The sequence below is a fragment of the Pleurodeles waltl genome, chromosome 2_2 (assembly GCF_031143425.1).
Source record: "Pleurodeles waltl isolate 20211129_DDA chromosome 2_2, aPleWal1.hap1.20221129, whole genome shotgun sequence".
NCBI lineage: Eukaryota > Metazoa > Chordata > Amphibia > Caudata > Salamandridae > Pleurodeles > Pleurodeles waltl.
In genome coordinates, this window is record NC_090439.1 from 914653488 (window position 1) to 914675112 (window position 21625).

General features: G+C 44.9%; 1 protein-coding gene across 1 annotated transcript in view; it reads right to left on the reverse strand.

The window, feature by feature from the left end:
• EIF3E (eukaryotic translation initiation factor 3 subunit E) overlaps positions 1-21625 on the reverse strand; it is a 314034-nt gene that overhangs the window by 253825 nt on the left and 38584 nt on the right. The window contains exon 2 of the mRNA XM_069220621.1: positions 7183-7300. Coding sequence (XP_069076722.1) covers positions 7183-7300 — 118 coding nt within the window. The remainder of the gene's footprint in view (positions 1-7182; positions 7301-21625) is intronic.

Below are 21625 nucleotides of genomic sequence, written 5' to 3' on the forward strand. Positions count from 1 at the left end.
GCAACTCTATTTACTTTTTGGTCTATAAACAGCAGCATAATTAATATATTTTTAAATATTACGCCTTGAATTTTGATTTTGCTAACACGGCCCTCCACTGACCAACTTAGTTTTGGAGAAAAACCTTACAAATCGAAAAGGATTGTATTTCACGATTTTTTCTTTGGGGTTGAGGGAAGGAGGTTAGTTCCACACACATGATTTTTGTGAAAGGCAAACACAAGGAGGGATAAGCACAGGGGCTGCCAAGTGCTATCATTAAAACATCAAAGTTGGAAGAAGTGGGAGGAAGGGGGTACAGTCATCTGATCCCTAATGGGATCGAGACACCAGATGCTGGTGAGGGGCTTAACAAAATCTCCAGAGTTTAAATCCTACATGAATAAAACTGAAAACCCACCAGAGGAGACTGCAGCCTAGAACCGCATGTGGCACCCAAAGGTCAAGCTGCGATGGTGCTGTGTCCAGCCAATGCGCTGAAAAGAGGCAATGTGAGAGAGCTAAGGCCGCACCCTGGACTACGGAGGTGGAGAACCTTCCATGGGAGCACCTTCCTCAGCCTGCTGTGATGGTACAGCACATCAGCTGGGGCACAGTCCCGAAAGGGAGATGAAAAAAAGACATTGGGATGTTTCCAGCGTGACCAAGGAAAACCTGGGAAGAAGCCCTTGAGATATTGAGAAAAGGCCTGTGGCTTGTCCTTGGAAATAGGCAGGGCCAAACAGCACGAAGACACCACAATTAGGTTTTTTTCCAGACTTTAAATTAAAGAAACAAAATGTTCATCTTTGAAGATGTTAAGAAAGCACTCCAAGCTAGAGAGCTCAAAATAAATGATGCTGTTTCCTGCGAAGTTTAGATACTGGCTTTGGGCAAAAATGGCATTTCAGAACACCAGATGAGGCATGGGATTGGCTGGAGGGCTGGTGCCCTGCCAGGCACAACAAAGGATACAACTGAGGGGCCAAGTCAAAACAAGCTTTTCGGGGAGGCCCGAACAGATGCACGTGGATAGATCTATTGGAAAAAGGGCTATTAAAGTCCGAGATGATGGCCTGAGGTCGAAGAATCGTACCTAGGAACTGTGAGGAACTGGGGAGGGTGCAAATAAAGGGCCTGGACCCGTACTGCCAACAAAATGTACTTAACCAACTGATGGGGACCTTTTGAGGAAGACGGTAACAAATGTAGGAAGTTGGCTCTGTATGCACTATTTCAAAGTAAGGAATAGTATGCACAGAGTCCAAGGGTTCCCCTTAGAGGTAAGATAGTGGCAAAAAGAGATAATACTAATGCTCTATTTTGTGGTAGTGTGGTCGAGCAGTATGCTTATCAAAGGAGTAGTGTTAAGCATTTGTTGTACATACACACAGGCAATAAATGAGGAACACACACTCAGAGACAAATACAGGCCAATAGGTTTTGTTATAGAAAAATATCTTTTCTTAGTTTATTTTAAGAACCACAGGTTCAAATTCTACATGTAATATCTCATTTGAAAGGTATTGCAGGTAAGTACTTTAGGAACTTTGAATAATTACAATAGCATATATACTTTTTACATAAAACACAATAAGCTGTTTTAAAAGTGAACACAGTGCAATTTTCACAGTTCCTGGGGGAGGTAAAGTATTGTTAGTTATTGCAGGTAAGTAAACCACCTACGGGGTTCAAATTGGGGTCCAAGGTAGCCCACTGTTGGGGGTTCAGAGCAACCCCAAAGTCACCACACCAGCAGCTCAGGGCCGGTCAGGTGCAGAGTTCAAAGTGGTGCCCAAAACGCATAGGCTTCAAAGGAGAGAAGGGGGTGCCCCGGTTCCAGTCTGCAAGCAGGTAAGTACCCGCGTCTTCGGAGGGCAGACCAGGGGGGGTTTTGTAGGGCACTGGGGGGGGGGGGGGGGGGGGGGGGTGACAAGCTCACACAAAAAGTACACCCTCAGCAGCACGGGGGCGGCCGGGTGCAGTGTGCAAACAAGCGTCTGGTTCGCAATAGGATTCAATGGGAGACCAAGGGGTCTCTTCAGCGGTGCAGGCAGGCAAGGGGGGGGTGGGGGGGGGGGCCCTCCTCGGGGTAGCCACCACCTAGGCAAGGGAGAGAGCCTCCTGGGGGTCACTCCTGCACTGAAGTTCCGATCCTTCTGGTGCTGGGGGCCGCGGGTGCAGGGTCTTTTACAGCTGTTGGGATTTTAGAGTCAGGCAGTCGCTGTCAGGGGGAGCCTCGGGATTCCCTCTGCAGGCGTCGCTGTGGGGGCTCTGGGGGGACAACTTTGGTTACTCCGAGTCGCCGGAGGGTCCTCCCTGAGGTGTTGTTTCTCCACCAGTCGAGTCGGGGTCGCCGGGTGCAGTGTTGCAAGTCTCACGCTTATTGCGGGGATTGCAGGGGTCTTTAAATCTGCTCCTCTGGATACAAAGTTGTAGTCTTTGTTGAACAGGGACGCTGTTCTCTGGAGTTTCTTGGTCTCTTGGAAGCAGGGCAGTCCTCTGAGGATTCAGAGGTCGCTGGTCCTGGAGAAAGCGTCGCTGGAGCAGGTTTCTTTAGAAGGCAGGAGACAGGCCGGTAGGACTGGGGCCAAAGCAGTTGGTGTCTTCTTTTGCAGGGGTTTTCAGCTCAGCAGTCCACTTCTTCTGTAAGTTGCAGGAATCTGAGTTCCTTGGTTCTGGGGAGCCACTAAATACTGAATTTAGGGGTGTGTTTAGGTCTGGGAGGGCAGTAGCCAATGGCTACTGTCCTTGAGGGTGGGTACACCCTCTTTGTGCCTCCTCCCTGAGGGGAGGGGGGCACATCCCTATTCCTATTGGGGGAATCCTCTTTCTACAAGATGGAGGATTTCTAAAAGTCAGAGTCACCTCAGCTCAGGACACCTTAGGGGCTGTCCTGACTGGCCAGTGACTCCTCCTTGTTTTTCTCATTATCTCTCCTGGACTTGCCGCCAAAAGTGGGGGCTGTGTCCAGGGGGCGGGCATCTCCACTAGCTGGAGTGCCCTGGGGCATTGTAACACGAAGCTTGAGCCTTTGAAGCTCACTGCTAGGTGTTACAGTTCCTGCAGGGGGGAGGTGTGAAGCACCTCCACCCAGAGCAGGCTTTGTTTCTGTCCTCAGAGAGCACAAAGGCTCTCACCGCATGGGGTCAGAAACTCGTCTCAGCAGCAGGCTGGCAGAGACCAGTCAGTCCTGCACTGAACAATTGGGTAAAATACAGGGGGCATCTCTAAGATGCCCTCTGTGTGCATTTTTTAATAAATCCAACACTGGCATCAGTGTGGGTTTATTATTCTGAGAAGTTTGATACTAAACTTCCCAGTATTCAGTGTAGCCATTATGGAGCTGTGGAGTTGGTTTTTGACAGACTCCCAGACCATATACTCTTATGGCTACCCTGCACTTACAATGTCTAAGGTTTTGCTTAGACACTGTAGGGGCATAGTGCTCATGCACATATGCCCTCACCTGTGGTATAGTGCACCCTGCCTTAGGGCTGTAAGGCCTGCTAGAGGGGTGACTTACCTATGCCACAGGCAGTGTGAGGTTGGCATGGCACCCTGAGGGGGGTGCCATGTCGACTTAGTCATTTTCTCCCCACCAGCACACACAAGCTGGCAAGCAGTGTGTCTGTGCTGAGTGAGGGGTCCCTAGAGTGGCATAAGTCATGCTGCAGCCCTTAGAGACCTTCCCTGACATCAGGGCCCTTGGTACCAGGAGTACCAGTTACAAGGGACTTACCTGGGTGCCAGGGTTGTGCCAATTGTGGAGACAATGGTACATTTTAGGTGAAAGAACACTGGTGCTGGGGCCTGGTTAGCAGGGTCCAAGCACACTTCTCAGTCAAGTCAGCATCAGTATCAGGCAAAAAGTGGGGGGTAACTGCAACAGGGAGCTATTTCTTTACACAATAGGTCTTTGATGACAGGGTTCTAATATAACAGAAAACTATGGGGGCTGCTTGATAATGAACACACGTGAAAGGCATTGACCAGGCCACCCTTCAGCGATGCACAACTGGCAAGGTGACTGACACTTTGTTTTCCAATATATAGTCACCAAACTTTGCTGTGGGCTAGGTGTGGTGGTGCATCCACTGGCCTGCACCACAGTTTTTAAAATGGGGAATTTAATGCTGAGACAGCTGCAAGATCCAAAGATGCAAACCTGAAATATCAAATGGGAAACCACAAAGAGTGCTATACTAGAATGGCAATGATTTGGGTAGTAGGATTAAAAGAGGGATGGTATCTCAAAAGATGGGCCTCAGACATTGTGGTGCTGCAGGAAACCCACCTGAAAAGCAATCATTGCAAGGCACTAGATAGATAGGGATACAAGATGCTAGCACACTCCGAATAATCATCTGCCTCCAGAGGTGTAAGCTATATATTATATATATATAAAAAATGTGTTTTTCAAATGGCATATCTGAATCAGCAAAGTGGATATACGTTGCAGTTGGGGCATTAGGAGCGACTCAGTTTACATCTAGTCCTGGCCCCTTGATATACCTCCATAAAAAATTTAAAAAAAGATTTTTATTTTTTATTCATTAGAGAAGTAATTTTTCTGGATGCCATTTTTAAAAATGGCCGATGTGCTGCAGTGATGATGTAATATTTTAGGAACCATGAGACCTATGTACTTCATTTTGGGGTCAAAACATAGGTTTTGGGGGTCAAGTAGTCTTATAGAGAGAAAATACCTCCTCAGAGCAACCCTTCCGCCATGTGCCAAAATGGCGGCTCTATAATGATGTTTTTTAGCCATCATATTGGTGATTTAATATGGTTTTCGTTTCAGGTTTTCCGTTGATTCAAATTCGTAAACATGAGAGAAGAAGGTGATAGCAGGGGATCTTTACCTCCCGACGGTGTTGCTAACTACAAAATTTGACGACTCCTTCAACCAAGAAAAATAGGTCATATGCCAAACTAATCATAAAGAAAATCTAACCAACTGTGGCTGGACAGAAGAGAGTTCGAGATACAGCAAGACGAAGTTCACAAAATAATTAAACTGATGGGTGAAGAGGATCAAATATTTGATCACTGTAACAAGTGCTACAAGTCGTATAGAACGGAAAAAAGTCTGGAAAAAGATAGTAAAAAAAATAAAAAATTGCAGAAACCAGTGAATCACAACAAGAATCTGAGACTTCTTAGAAAGCAAAAACCTCCAAATCCAGTGCTGATTCACTTAGAAGATCGATGGCCACCCCTCGTCCACCTCTAACAACTGATCAGAAAGCAGATGATCTTCAATGTGTTATCTGTGGTTTAGCCAGAATAAGGGCCTAAGGGAATGACAAAAGAACAAAGTACAGAGTGTGTGAGCCTCAAAAGGCAAACATGTTTTCATCTACAGCTACTTTTTTCCAAGATGAAATTTTCAGCCGAGTATCTCATCTAAACAGCGAGGTGAATGTATTTTCAGCGGATTTGTATGCCCAGCCATCCAAACTGCATGTGAGCATACATGCAAAATATTTATGTACAAAGAGCTCCCAGCAGCAGCATAACCGCCAGCCTTCAATTAAGTTTGCACTCTTTGAAACAGCAAATGAAGTTTTAAATTCACTCAAGTGTTGGCTACTGGTTCACACACAGTGAGATCAGAGAAATATGGTCAACATTGATGAAACTGTATTGAGAATGTACAATAACAGAATTTGTTTTTGTCAGTCTAACAAAAAGAATGAGCCAATTATGGGGTCCTCAGCTGAGATGACTCCTGAAGTTCTTGCTGTCAAAATAAGATCACACTATGCAGTAAAAACTGAACATATCGCTTATTAGGAAGAAGAAAAGCCAGTTCCTCTGTGGCTGAAATTAATGTTGTGATCTCCCAGAACACCGCCCCACTGAAGAACATTTGGTAGTAATACCATCGCCAGTCACAAACTACCTAACAGTATACACAGCTCTAAAAAACTTTCCAAAATGTGGGTGCTCAGCTTGAAGACCAGCCTATCCTGCCAGTTTTCTACAATGAAGGTCTTTTCCATATTGTAGCGGACATTTTTATTAGCAATCCCGTAGAATTTGATCATCTTTATCCAATGATAAAGGGGTGTTTTCCACGACAAAAGTTGTGTTGCGGTATGCAGGAAGTTATCAGTGGATGTGGCATAGACGATGCACTTATTGAGACTAAAATATTGGGAGGCAAGTGTCCAGTCAGTATTGAGCTGAACACATTATGTTCATTCGTTGCAAGGTATGGTCATCATATCTGAGGCTACAGAAACACTGCGTTGGAATGCTTTCTGGAACAAACAAGGCACAGGATGTACTTCATTCAAAAGACATAAGGCAAAGCCAAGCAAGCTTCAATACACTCAGTTCAGTATCAGAAAACCGAGTTTGTCAAAGAATGCGAGAAAAACAAAATCTGAACTTTGCAAGTACTGGGGAAATGTTTTACGCATGATAGCATTAGTGAAAAACTTGGGACATGCTGATCAGGAAGGTGACTGGGAACTGCACGTAAAGACTGGAGTAACTGTCTTTTCGCGAATTTGATTGCATAAACTATAGGCCCTGGTATTAGAAAGTGTGAAGAAGCTACAGGTGGAAAAACCATACATCTACAGAAAATACATGTCCAAAGACATTTTGTGGTGAAAAAGAAAGAGGGAAGGTTCAATACTGTGGCCCCACACTCTACACTTACTTTAGCCTGGGTCCATGTAGAGGCCTTAACATGCCTCACACCTAGGCTAAATTCTACACAAAATCACCACTTACGACAGAAGCTATGAAAAATTTGGCTAGACGTCATCTATGATCTGTAAGGCTGCAGGATCAGAAGCCCGATTAATAGTCCTGCATAAGATGATTAGCGGTCTATAAGGATGCAGAGGTGATGGATGTTACTGTAAGGTTAATAACGGTACCAGGGGATTTGCAGTTTTACCAGATAAAAAAGAAAAAAGATTTTTAAATCATTCAGACTATTTTTGTCAATCTTTCTTGTTACACATTTTAGTGTTCAACAATGTTTTTTACTGTAATGTTATTACATGGGTGAGGCAGAAACTATGGAAAAGTATGTATGGAAGAGTATAGAAGTGTGATGCATGTATTAGGGTGGAAGATAGCGAGGGTCAAAGATTATGTAAAGAACACTAGGAACAAAAATAAAGAAAGGAAAACTAGATGGGCAGTTTATCAAACGTAGTCATTTGTCAAATTTACCTTGAGGAATTTCTTTATCTGGGTAAAGGTGTTTGTAGACGTCCATAGCAAAGTCAACCATATTAGTATCACTAAGGAGTTCCAACTTCCCTTGAAGTAATTCCATTTCATCGTAAATCTGGAGGGAAAAAAACAATTAAAAAAACAATTTAAAAAAAGGAATACACGCAGAGCTGCCTTATAATGTATTATGCTATCATACAATTAGTCACCCCAGGTGAAAACCAGTTGAATGGAGAAGTGACAATTTGGAAAACTACACAAAGTAAAAATGCACTTTATTTTTTTTTTCTAACTTTTACTAATCAAGAACATTTACTTGCAGTGATCATACAAAGATGAAGGATGGCTACTTGCAACAAAGATGCTTCAAAGCTCCAAAGGTGCTGTGGGTGTCGTGCACTGCATGAGAATTTCTACAACAAGAGACTGCTGTATTAAGCTCTTTTCAAAATTAAGCATGTTCTCATTCTAGGCTGTTAAATTGATGCAAAAACGCATTTCAACTGCAACCCATCAAATAGGGTGTGGTAGGGTATGGGACCATGGGAGGTATAACAATTTTATCAGAAAGTATAGTATTTTAGATGTCTGTCAGTTACCCTGAAGCCACAAAATAACCGTTTGCTTCTAGGAGAGTCAAGTACAACTTTAAAATAAAAAACAAAAGGCTATTCAACAGCACACGTGACAGGCCTTAGCAAAGACATTATCTTAGACTTTAATTTGCCGACTCTTGTAAACACATGCGTTTATAAATACTGGTTATATGCATTGCATGCACAAATGCCGTTAATCACACTAAAGCCTGCCCTACTGGCTGTGTTGCTGCTGGGAAAAAGTGGCAAAAAAGGACTGCATTCTGTTTCAAATGCACAGAAGTTATAACTAAATGAATGCGATAAAGTGTGAGATGGGGATGCCTTTAATATGAGAAATAGTTTTGTGCATTTCAATTCCAGTAGAATAAACTACATAGAGAGAAAACGCTGAACCAAAGTCAACTCCATGTATGTTTTAAAGAAATGGTAAAAAAAAAAAAAAAAAAAAAAAAAAAAAAAAACACACTTTAAGCAGACAACTGCACAGTCCAGCCAAACCAAAAAATGGCCTGAAAAGGTAGTCAAACACTACAATAGTAAAAATTATAGAAAACGTAGATCCTGCTCCTCTCAACCCCCACCCTTATGCCACTTTGAAAATGCGTAAAGCAGCTATCTAAGCATTTGATCTCCACAGCTTGTGCCTAGCCTGCACACTTCATCCAAAATGTGTAGCCCATTGGGAATACATCATGAAGTGTTGAATAATAATGTGAGAACGGATGCTTTGCACTAGGCATGTAAAAGTTTTACCAGTATATAGTTCTATATCTTGTCAATTTGGACTGAGAATTTTCCTCAATCATTTTCCTCCAGTACAAGAGGTGTTTAAGGAAGGGGCAGATAAAAGTGTAGCCAGCCTAGTTCAACATGGTGGGTATTTGCATACAGACTTTTTGCTGAAGGAACTGGAGTTGTGATTGATGGATGCTGAAATTACCTACACCCTTTGTTAAGGCGCTGTGTGTAGACACAGAAGAGCTGGAGATACCCCTGGACAGATTAAGTATTTGGCTTGTAGCTGCATTCTAGATTCTCTGCAGCATCTCTTATGCAAGATCTTCTTAGCTATAATTGATGTAGTTCAGCCCGGAGAGTAGTTGGCTGATGGTGTCTATGTAATCCCAAACAAGAGAAATTTTGTTGTAAGCTTTTCATCACAAAATAGCATCTTTTTTTTTTTTTTATTGTTTTACTTGCATTACCCAGGAGAGGTTTGAATCCATGATCAGGCCTGGATTCACCCACTTGGGAGTGATAGTTTAAGAGGTGGGCCAAGATCTTTTGTCTAGTTAGTGGACAGGTGGTGGATGGTCACAGACCAAAGGATAGTATATTAGTTTTTATTGTGTAGTTTGAACTTAATTTGATTGCACACATCATCTATTATTTAGGTACTTTGGCCAACAATACAGGAATCTAAGTCACTGAGCTTGGTCATAGATTTTAATGAGGTGTCATCTGCATTGTTGTAGCAGCAGAGTTTGAAGGATGAGAGATCCAGCAAATGCCTAAGATATCAATTGAAAAGGCAGAGGTGGTGGATCCTTTGGAGATTCCTGCATTGATGTAAAAGGGTCACAGCAGGTGTGAGGGTGAGATGAGGGTAGAATGAGTGATCGGTTATTCAGGAAGAAGGCTAACTAGCGGAGGATGGGCTCGGAATCCAAATTGATTGTTCTGGGTCAAAAACTATTTTTATTTTGTTTAACGTACCTAGAGACCTCAATGCTGTGGCGCCTAGGTTTTTTTCCTGCGAGTGAACGGTGGATATGGATCTGTGACATTCAATTTAAATAGGCAGGGCCCGAGGGGTAATCCCTTTCCATCGCCCTACCACCAAGAAAGAGGCCTGGAGGTTTACCTGTAGCAATCTCCACAATTAAAAAGTGAGGTACAATGTTAAAAGATCTCTAGAACCTCCTTAAGCAAAGGAAAGCACTTGCTGGCAAGCGTGATAATGCTTTAGACGATGACTTGGAGAATGGTACTAGTGCTGTACGAGAGTGGGTGCCACTGGAAAGAAAAATAGTCGTGATGTTTGTGTAATCCTTCCAAAAACCTTTTGATAAATACATTTTTCCCCATTCTTAGAATGTGTACTTTATAATTATTCAGTAGCTGGATGTAAACTGCAAATGGTGCCCAAAAGCATCCTTTTAACTTTCCAGCTAGTATTGCAACTTTTTTTTTTTCTTTAAACGGTCCCTAATCTTTCAACTCTGTTAATTCCAGGAAGTAACTGCTGGACCCCTGCATTCAACAGTACAGTGCTTCACATTCCAATTAGGTTGATAATACTTTAACTAGCAAATCAAAATACTGCACTATTAAAAACTAGGCCCTTGCGTATTAGGACAACAGTTATTATTACCCTGCTCTAGCAACGTCCCATTCAATGAGTAAAGTATGGTTTTGTTATTATACCAACGGTGAGCAAAATAGTTAACCTTTAAATTCCTCATTTTGTTTAGACAGAGGAACCAGTGCATGAAAGTAAAATAGCAGGATTAGCAACCTATCTTTATCAAATGCTAACAGGTCACTAAATTGCAACACATCCTTCACACTACTCAGATGATTAACACAAACTTTTGCTCCAAAACACATACCATGAAATTCAGCCAACCAACGAACACATAAGAATATATTTACAGCTTTCGGAATAGGCTTAGTGTGGTATCCCAAGTTCTCGCTGAAACACAGAATGTGAAGGATGGTGAAGTGGTCAAGAGCAGAGAGAGAGTAGGTGGAACGCGGGCTAAGTGGGAGCAACGTGGGTGCTGGTGCTCTATAGCTGGTGGCCACATCTTGACTGTGACGTGAAGCGAATGGTGAGACAATGCATCAGCTGTACTTGGAGACAAGTCTCAGAAGGTGATGGCTTACCCTTCACAAGCCACTGATAAGGGGAATGGTCCTTAGACAATAGTTGCTTTAGGTATCACGGGGCCCTTTGCCACACTGGGTTCAGGATCTATGTTTGTCTTAGAAGTGTTAGGTTTGTTTTTGCGATGGCTGGAGGTCATGTTCGCAAAACATGTGGAAACTAAGAATGCTATTTGTAAGGAAATGCCTCCTTGGCATGGTTACCCCCTGACTTTTTGCCTTTGCTGATGCTAAGTTTTGATTTGAAAGTGTGCTGAGGCCTGCTAACCAGGCCCCAGCACCAGTGTTCTTTCCCTAACCTGTACTTTTGTTTACACAATTGGCACACCCTGGCATCCAGGTAAGTCCCTTGTAACTGGTACCCCTGGTACCAAGGGCCCTGATGCCAGGGAAGGTCTCTAAGGGCTGCAGCATATCTTATGCCACCCTGGGGACCCCTCAGCACAGACACACTGCTTGCCAGCTTGTGTGTGCTGGTGAGGACAAAACAAGTAAGTCGACATGGCACTCCCCTCAGGGTGCCATGCCAACCTCACACTGCCTATGCAGTATAGATAAGTCACCCCTCTAGCAGGCCTTACAGCCCTAAGGCAGGGTGCACTATACCATAGGTGAGGGCACAAGTGCATGAGCACTGTGCCCCTACAGTGTCTAAGCAAAACCTTAGACATTGTAAGTGCAGGGTAGCCATAAGAGTATATGGTCTGGGAGTCTGTCATACACGAACTCCACAGCACCATAATGGCTACACTGAAGACTGGGAAGTTTGGTATCAAACTTCTCAGCACAATAAATGCACACTGATGCCAGTGTACATTTTATTGTAACATACACCCCAGAGGGCACCTTAGAGGTGCCCCCTGAAACCTTAACCATCTACCCGTGTAGGCTGACTGGTTTTAGCAGCCTGCCACACTCGAGACCTGTTGCTGGCCACATGGGGAGAGTGCCTTTGTCACTCTGTGGCTAGTAACAAAGCCTGTACTGGGTGGAGATGCTTATCACCTCCCTCTTGCAGGAGCTGTAACACCTGGTGGCTAGCCTCAAAGGCTCACCCCCTTTGTTACAGCACCACAGGGCACTCCAGCTAGTGGAGTTGCCCGCCCCCTCCGGCCACGGCCCCACTTTTGGCGACAAGGCCGGAGGAGATAATGAGAAAAACAAGGAGGAGTCACTGGCCAGTCAGGACAGCCCCTAAGGTGTCCTGAGCTGAGGTGACTCTGACTTTTAGAAATCCTCCATCTTGCAGATGGAGGATTCCCTCAATAGGGATAGGAATTTGACCCCCTCCCCTTGGGAGGAGGCACAAAGAGGGTGTACCCACCCTCAGGGCTAGTAGCCATTGGCACCCCCCAGACATAAACACGCCCTTAAATTTAGTATTTAAGGGCTCCCCTGAACCTAGGAACTCAGATTCCTGCAACCTAAGAAGAAGAGGACTGCTAAGCTGAAAAACCCTGCAGAGAAGAAGGAGACACCAACTGCTTTGGCCCCAGCTCTACCGGCCTGTCTCCCTCCCTTCTAAAGACACTGCTCCAGCGACGCTTTCCCCAGGGACCAGCGACCTCTGAATCCTCAGAGGACTGCCCTGCTCTAGAAGGACCAAAAACTCCCGAGGACAGCGGCTCTGTTCACCCAAGACTGCAACTTTGTTTCCAAAAGGAGCAACTTTAAAACAACTGCGTTTCCCGCCGGAAGCGTGAGACTTGCTACTCTGCACCCGACGCCCCTGGCTCAACTTGTGGAGGAACAACACTTCAGGGAAGACTCCCCGGCGACTACGAGACTGAGTACCCAGAGTTGCCCCGCTGAACCCCCACAGCGACGCCTGCAGAGGGAATCCCGAGGCTCCCCCTGACTGCGACTGCCCGACTCCCAGATCCCGACGTCTGGAAAAGACTCTGCACCCGCAGCCCCCAGGACCTGAAGGATCGGAACTCCAGTGCAGGAGTGACCCCCAGGAGGCCCTCTCCCTTGCCCAGGTGGTGGCTACCCAGAGGAGACCCCCCCCCCCATGCCTGCATCGCTGAAGAGACCCCTTGGTCTCCCATTGATTTCAACGACAAATCTGACGCGTGTTTGCACACTGCACCCGGCCGCCCCGTGCTGCTGAGGGTGTACTTTCTGTGCTAACTTGTGTCCCCCCCGGTGCCCTACAAAACCCCCCTGGTCTGCCCTCCGAAGACGCGGGTACTTACCTGCTGGCAGACTGGAACCGGGGCACCCCCTTCTCCATTGAAGCCTATGTGTTTTGGGCACCACTTTGAACTCTGTACCTGACCGGCCCTGAGCTGCTGGTGTGGTAACTTTGGGGTTGCTCTGAACCCCCAACGGTGGGCTACCTTGGACCCAAACCTGAACCCCGTAGGTGGTTTACTTACCTGCAAGAACTAACAAACTCTTACTCCCCCTAGGAACTGTGAAAATTGCACTGTCTAGTTTTAAAATAGCTATATGTGATTTATTTGAAAAGTATATATGCTATTGTGATTATTCAAAGTTCCTAAAGTACCTACCTGCAATACCTTTCATTCAAAGTATTACATGTAAAATTTGAACCTGTGGTTCTTAAAATGAACTAAGAAAATATATTTTTATATACAAAAACCTATTGGCCTGGAATTGTCTCCGAGTGTGTGTTCCTCATTTATTGCCTGTGGGTGTACAACAAATGCTTAACACTACTCTTTGATAAGCCTACTGCTCGACCACACTACCACAAAATAGAGCATTAGTATTATCTCTTTTTGCCACTATCTTACCTCTAAGGGGAACCCTTGGACTCTGTGCATACTATTCCTTACTTTGAAATAGTGCATACAGAGCCAACTTCCTACACTATTGAATTATTGAAGGGAATTTGTCAGGGAAGGTGTTCCCACAAATGGTCACTGATAAGAGTTCAGTTGGTTTCAACTGAGAGGACTGCATTTTTGGGAAAACTTAGGGTCCGACTTAGATTTCAGGGAACAGGTTACTCTGTCACAACGGTGACAGATATCCTGTGCACCAAAATATAAATCTTGTAGAATATAATGGGATTTAGATTTTGGTGGATAGAATGTCCATCACCGTTGTGACGGAGCAACCCGTCTGCCGAAATCTAAATCAGGCCCCTAGTATTTGTCATTGAAGAATGACTGCCTACTTTTCACCAAATAATGCTGTGTAAGCGAGATAGAATAAAGTTCTTGAGGAAAGTTTGCAATTGGCAAGGTGGGGGAAGGTGGCAATTGGCGAACTGCTGTGAAGATACTGGAGTGGGCTTACAGAACTACACCTCATCGTGTCACTGGTGAAACTTCACTAAATGTAATAAAAGTGAAAAAGATTTGTGTTCGAAATTAAGGCAAGGCTAGGCGCCGAAATATAAGTCGGATAATAACATGGAGAATATGAGTGAAAGGAGGGGGAAGAGTTGTTGGACATGGTTTGCAAGAAGGAGGCTGTTTCAGGGTTAAGTTGGGACATTTTATGAGAAAAGGGTTGTCCCAATTTTCCAACCCCTTAAGTGTAAAGAGAATTAGAAGACTTGTTGTTTAACTGTTTGATAGTAATGTTTAGAAAAATTGCAAAGTTACCTGAAGGTTTATTGGGGCCAGAAGTCAATAAAGACTGCAGTAAGATAAAGTCTGTAGGAAAGTACCATCTTGCCTGGCATGTTACCCCCATATTTCACTGTATATATGTTGTTTTAGTTGTATGTGTCACTGGGACCCTGCCAGCCAGGGCCCCAGTGCTCATAAGTGTGCCCTGTATGTGTTACCTGTGTTATGACTAACTGTCTCACTGAGGCTCTGCTAATCAGAACCTCAGTGACAATTTGGAAAGAAATGAGAGCATAACCACTAACAGGCTAGTGACCAATCTCACCAATTTACATTGGCAAACTGGGACACCCTTATAATTCCCTAGTATATGGTACTGAGGTACCCAGGGTATTGGGGTTCCAGGAGATCCCTATGGGCTGCAGCATTTCTTTTGCCACCCATAGGGAGCTCTGACAATTCTTACACAGGCCTGCCACTGCAGCCTGAGTGAAATAACATCCACGTCATTTCACAGCCATTTACCACTGCACTTAACTTATAAGTCACCTATATGTCTAACCTTTACCTAGTAAAGGTTGGGTGCTAAGTTACTTAGTGTGTGGGCACCCTGGCACTAGCCAAGGTGCTCCCACATTGTTCAGGGCAAATTCCCCAGGCTTTGTGAGTGCGGGGACACCGTTACACGCGTGCACTACACATAGGTCACTACCTATGTGTAGCTTCACAATGGTAACTCCGAACATGGCCATGTAACATGTCTAAGATCATGGAATTGCCCCCCCCCCCCCCAATGCCATCCTGGTATTGGGGAGACAATCCCATGATCCCCCAGGTCTCTAGCACAGACCCGGGTACTGCCAAACTGCCTTTTCAGGGGTTTCACTGCAGCTGCTGCTGCTGCCAACCCCTCAGACAGGTTTCTGCCCTCCTGGGGTCCAGCCAGGCTTGGCCCAGGAAGGCAGAACAAAGGACTCCCTCAGAGAGAGGGTGTTACACCCTCTCCCTTTGGAAAAAGGTGTTAAGGCAGGGGAGGAGTTGCCTCCCCCAGCCTCTGGAAATGCTTTGATGGGCACAGATGGTGCCCATCTCTGCATAAGCCAGTCTACACCGGTTCAGGGATCCCCCCAGCCCTGCTCTGGCGCGAAACTGGACAAAGGAAAGGGGAGTGACCACTCCCGACCTGCACCTCCCCTGGGAGGTGCCCAGAGCTCCTCCAGTGTGCTCCAGACCTCTGCCATCTTGGAAACAGAGGTGCTGCTAGCACACTGGACTGCTCTGAGTGGTCAGGGCCAGCAGGTGACGTCAGAGACTCCTTCTGATAGGCTCCTTCAGGTGTTGCTAGCCTATCCTCTCTCCTAAGTAGCCGAACCTCCTTTTCTGGCTATTTAGGGTCTCTGCTTTGGGGAATTCTTTAGATAATGAATGCAAGAGTTCATCAGAGTTCTTCTGCATCTCTCTCTTCATATTCTGCCAAGGAATCGACTGCTGACCGCGCTGGAAGCCTGCAAAACTGCAACAAAGTAGCAAAGACGACTACTGCGACATTGTAACGCTGATCCTGCAGCCTTCTCGACTGTTTTCCTGGTGGTGCATGCTGTGGGGGTAGTCTGCCTCCTCTCTGCACTAGAAGCTCCGAAGAAATCTTCCGTGGGTTGACGGAATCTTCCCCCTGCAACCGCAGGCACCAAAGAACTGCATCACCGGTCCTCTGGGTCTCCTCTCACCACGACGAGCGAGGTCCCTTGAACTCAGCAACTCTGTCCAAGTGACTCCCACAGTCCAGTGACTCTTCAGTCCAAGTTTGGTGGAGGTAAGTCCTTGCCTCCCCACGCTAGACTGCATTGCTGGGAACCGCGTGTTTTGCAGCTACTCCGGCTCCTGTGCACTCACCGAGGATTTCCTTCGTGCACAGCCAAGCCTGGGTCCCCGGCACTCTAACCTGCATTGCACGACCTCCTGAGTTGTCCTCCGGCTTCGTGGGACCCTCTTGTGCAACGTCGGGTGAACTCCCGTTCACTCCACTTCGTAGTGCCTGTTCCGGCACTTCTGCGGGTGCTGCTTGCTTCTGAGTGGGCTCCTTGTCTTGCTGGACGCCCCCTCTGTCCCCTCACGCAATTGGTGACATCCTGGTCCCTCCTGGGCCACAGCAGCATCCAAAAACCCTAACCGCGACCCTTGCAGCTAGCAAGGCTTGTTTGCGGTCTTTCTGCGGGAAAACACTTCTGCACGACGTGGGACATCCATCCTCCAAAGGGGAAGTTTCTAGCCCTTGTCGTTCTTGCAGAATCTACAGCTTCTACCATCCGGTGGCAGCTTCTTTGCACCCACAGCTGGCATTTCCTGGGCATCTGCCCACTCCCGACTTGATCGTGACTTTTGGACTTGGTCCCCTTGTTCCACAGGTACTCTCGTCTGGAAATCCATCGTTGTTGCATTGCTGGTGTTGGTCTTTCCTGCAGAATTCCCCTATCACGACTTCTGTGCTCTTTGGGGAACTTAGGTGCACTTTGCACCCACTTTTCAGGGTCTTGGGGTGGGCTATTTTTCTAACCCTCACTGTTTTCTTACAGTCCCAGCGACCCTCTACAAGGTCACATAGGTTTGGGGTCCATTCGTGGTTCGCATTCCACTTCTAGAGTATATAGTTTGTGTTGCCCCTATCCCTATGTGCCCCCATTGCATCCTATTGTGACTATACATTGTTTGCACAGTTTTCTATTGCTATTACTGCATATTTTGGTATTATGTACATATATCTTGTGTATATTTGCTATCCTCATACTGAGGGTACTCACTGAGATACTTTGGCATATTGTCATAAAAATAAAGTACCTTTATTTTAATATATCTGTGTATTGTGTTTTCTTAAGATATTGTGCATATGACACTAGTGGTACTGTAGGAGCTTCACTCGTCTCCTAGTTCAGCCTAAGCTGCTCTGCTAAGCTACCTTTTCTATCAGCCTAAGCTGCTAGACACCCCTCTACACTAATAAGGGATACCTGGGCCTGGTGCAAGGTGTAAGTACCCCTTGGTACTCACTACAAGCCAGTCCAGCCTCCTACAAAGTCGTATAAGAATCAAAGTTATCTAGAGAGTTTACCAAGCAACGCAATAAGTGGCCCATAATGGATAGGGCACTGAGAATGGTGAGGAATGGCATTTAAGCTTCATTCATTTTACTGTGTTTAGTAGCTTTTGGGAGTTAAGTTTAATGGTATTTTTGTTTCTTTCCTCTTAATGTATACCGGTGTAATATCTTTTTGTCAATGTATCATCTTGTTTTATTGTTAGTTTTATTAAAGAGGGAAGATATATGGTATCCTGTGCTCTGGCTCGAGCATGCAATGTAGAGGGTGGTGAGGTTTCTCGAGGGCCGAGAGAGTGGGAGGACTTAAGGTGGCAGTTACTGGCAGCGGTATAAATAAAGTTACCATCAGAAAATCGAATTATTTTACTACTGTAAAACTTCATTACAGTAACCAACAGCTCCCAGTCAAATGGTTACATTCAATGAAAGAAACTAAGTTCTTGTCAGTGGAGGACTACTTCACTTCTAAAGTTGGGCATGGCTGCTTCTCTTCAACAAAACCATAAATATCAACCTTAGGTACAACTATGAAAGAACTGAATAGGCACAGTTGATTTTTCAGAATACTGTATTTTGTTCTGGAACTAATGCTTTCCACTTGGGATATTAAAACTGGCCGAGAAAAGCAGACGCTTTAACAGTCACCAGCTTCTCAGCGTTTTACCCTACGTTTATTCCAGTGAACCAGAATGTGAGACTTCAATCTGGTGATATTTTTCTGTAGCTTTGAGGGGTTGAAATGCTTTCAATGTATATTTTTGGTTGGACATTATGTTCGTAGGGTGGAGATGTAAAAAATCTGATAAAGTTAAGTGCAAACACTGCATTCTGTTAGCAAGCCGGAATGAGAAGGATGGGGAAACAGCATTAGGAGAGGTACCTCAGGCTACAGTGAAACTTTGAGCAAAAGGACGGAAGTGGAGCTAGGTACTAGGCTTAGATGGCCAATGGACGTTGCTAGAGGAAAGCAAATGACGATATATCAGACCTTAACAACATCTGCACTCAGGGTAGCTGTGCTGGGCACTGCACTCGAACTCTAATTACAAACGCTTGGGGTGGTTACCCACAAAGTAATCTTGAACTGGACTTTTGAGGCAATCCCAGTTGCTGCTGCCCTCAGGACACAACTTAAAGCAAACTACTCAGCAGCATGGACGGGTCAGAGGGCCCAGAAAGACAAAGTCTATGATATTCAGCTGGTCAGAAAAGGTTTTGTTTTGCTCACGTAAGTTAGGTCTGATTTTTCTGCCATATACAAGAACTGCCGCTGGCCCATTAGCTCATTTGTGCAAGGGTTGACATAGGTTCATGATTATACCAGGATGAAAATGTGAGACTCCCAACTTAATGAAGGAAAAAAAGGAAGGTGAAATGTCTAGGAAAGAAAAAAACAATTATATGTCCACTACTAGCCATAAAGAATGAAGCATGAAGAGTCATCTGTAACAGGAAGACAAAGGGGCAAACAAGAGTACATTCTAAGATACAAAACTGCTCTGTGCCTCTGTTGCCACCTACTACGCAATAGGGGTGATGACCCAGTAGATGTTTTGGTTGCACCACGTACGCTTCTCTCTGGCTACATAATAGTACATTCTTTAGAAAAAGCATTAGCCTTACACAAAGTATGTCACTGTATTTCGGCAAAAAGAAGTCAAAACACATTTTTCCCTCCACATCAGTCAAATGAAAGAGTCCACTATTTATTATTCAGTGACTAAACCATTATCTCTTACAGGATTTCTGGCTATAAAAAGAAATTTCAAAACTACAATGGGTCTGTTATGGCAAGTAATTTCAATGACAGCATTGCTCTTTAGAAAGGCTAATTTGATCTTCTAAAGACTTCAGAGTGTGACTTTGCACTGAAAGTGGAGAAGGGTAAAGGTTCAGACAGGAAACTCCTTAACTATGGTGCGACTAGTTGCAGAACAAAGATGTTTTAATAGCAGGGTGAAAAGATGGTAAACTTGACAAAAGAAAAAATCTACAGAATATAAATATTACTCATCAGGCTGCCATGTTTACAAGCATCGCTACATGAAAATTATATATTTTATATTGTATATATACACACCCACCCACCCACATACGTATACCTTAACACTTAACATACAGTTGCTTCAATACAAACGGAAAGTTAAAGTCCCCTTCATGTTAAAAAACGAAAACAATTCTAATCCACTACCTGGAGCACTAGCAAAAGAAAAAAATGCTAACTAACAGCTGTTATGGGGTTTGAGAGAACTGCCCAATCGATTTAATCAGTCTGTTAATTTCAAGAATGTATGTATATTCAAGAACCTTTTCCTCTAGTACGAATTAGAAGGATGTGGTTGTCTGAGTCAGCACTCAGGACAGCGACTTTTATACAAAATATAGATTCAGCAGTACCATGAGTACACAATTGCTTTCAGTGGCTCACTGCATGTCGCAACAATGTTCATAACTAACAGAGCATCAAATATTTTTAACGATGTTCACTTTCCAGATGCATAGGACACATTAGTATGCACTTCTACACTCATTTGTCTCGGTGCTTTGCTGGTTCCTGACTAAATATCAGAGTCTTGAGTAAAGTCCTATTCCAAATAGATGAAACAAATTGCACTTAACATCGAATAGGTTGAATTTATCAACGGGCATGTGGTCATAGGGTGCCAAAGACATCCACTAGCAGGAAACGGAGAAGGACTAGTCTCACATCTGGGAATTCAAGGGTATATGATGTGACTCAATTTCGATGGATATGCCATCTCCCTAGACCCCGATTTCACGACAGCTGTGCAAGAGGCCAGAAGGAAATTAATACCAGTTCAAATCAACGTACCCTGTGCGAATAAGCTACATATACTGGTCCACTGTTCCCACACAACTCATTCTCACCACCTCTGCAGGAAACAGACATATTGTCACCTTAAGGATGCATGCCATTATGATCCCCCTGTTGCCTTGACACTGTCAGGAATAGTGACAGGGAATTTCACTTGCTTCCCTCATAACCTTAATGCGAATTACCCAACCATGGTAAGTGTGTACCATTGTCAGCATTAATCTTATGTTTAGGTTATCATGTTCTCTTGGGGCGATGGATGGTCTATGTCCTGATGGGATTGGGCCATCAGAGTGGGAGGGCATTATGGTTACAGGTGCAAGACAAGTGTGATTGGGCAACAGGTACAGGCGAGACTCCACACACTTGCTAACATATATGGACGGGCTAGCTGGCACCGGAGGACCTCGTCTAGCCGCAAACGTAGCAGATACTGAGCGCAATGCTACAGTTGCATGCCTGATATTTAACATGAGCGAACTGGTCATAAGTACAAAGTAAGCGCATGCATTCCTAGATTGATGATATGTCTCGGTGGAACTGCTTCTGCCATTCTGCTTTAAAAAAAAAAAAGCGCTCTCTATGCTTGGATCTAGTAACAAGGACCACGGTCTGTACATTACAGTCTAGGGGGCCGGGGGCTCTCTCATATCACTATAGCTAACTACTATGGCCCAAACGTTGACAAACTGAACCTCAATAATTGCCGCTTGGGAAAGATACCATCCACCAATCCTGGCTCTCTGCTCCGGAGTACAGACTTCAATTAAACTCTTCAGAATCATCTAAATAGGGATCAGGTGATCCCAGGGGCTGGGGGGGGGGGGGGGGGGGGGGAAGGGGAAGGCACCCCTGTTGGGTCGGGAGTATGGGACTGGCCACTGAGCAGCCATCCCTCATCATGGATGACCATGCACTGATGGACATCCGGAGACAGCACAACATCCAGCAGCACAGCTCATGCTCCAGGCTTAAAAGCCCTGGAACTCGCGTTAAGGGCTTTGGAAGACTAGTTGCAAAATGGTTCAGACAAGCATTACAGACCACCTCAGAAAATACTAAGATGTAGTGGACAAAGAAGCCAAATGTTGAGGAAGGTAGGCTCAGGTTTATAGGGATGGAGTGTGCCCAGGACACTCCATAACCAATATGCTCAGATATTCATGAACAGAAAACAATATCACATTACGGAAGACGAGGGCACAGACTTGTACACCACACCACAAATCATACAAGCGTTCCATGCATACTACCCTGTACACTTATGAGCGAATCACTAACTACTTAGATGACAAGCAAAAATAAATAAATAAAAAGGGAGGGGGTGCTGGACCACACCAATCTCGGAGTCTCAGGGCACTTTCGAAGTCCCTCAACCACCATTTCTCACCAATGGTGTATATATTGTCTCCACTGGGGTGATATAGTGGATAGTTTCATTATCAGGATTCTTACTCGAATACTGGATTTCCCA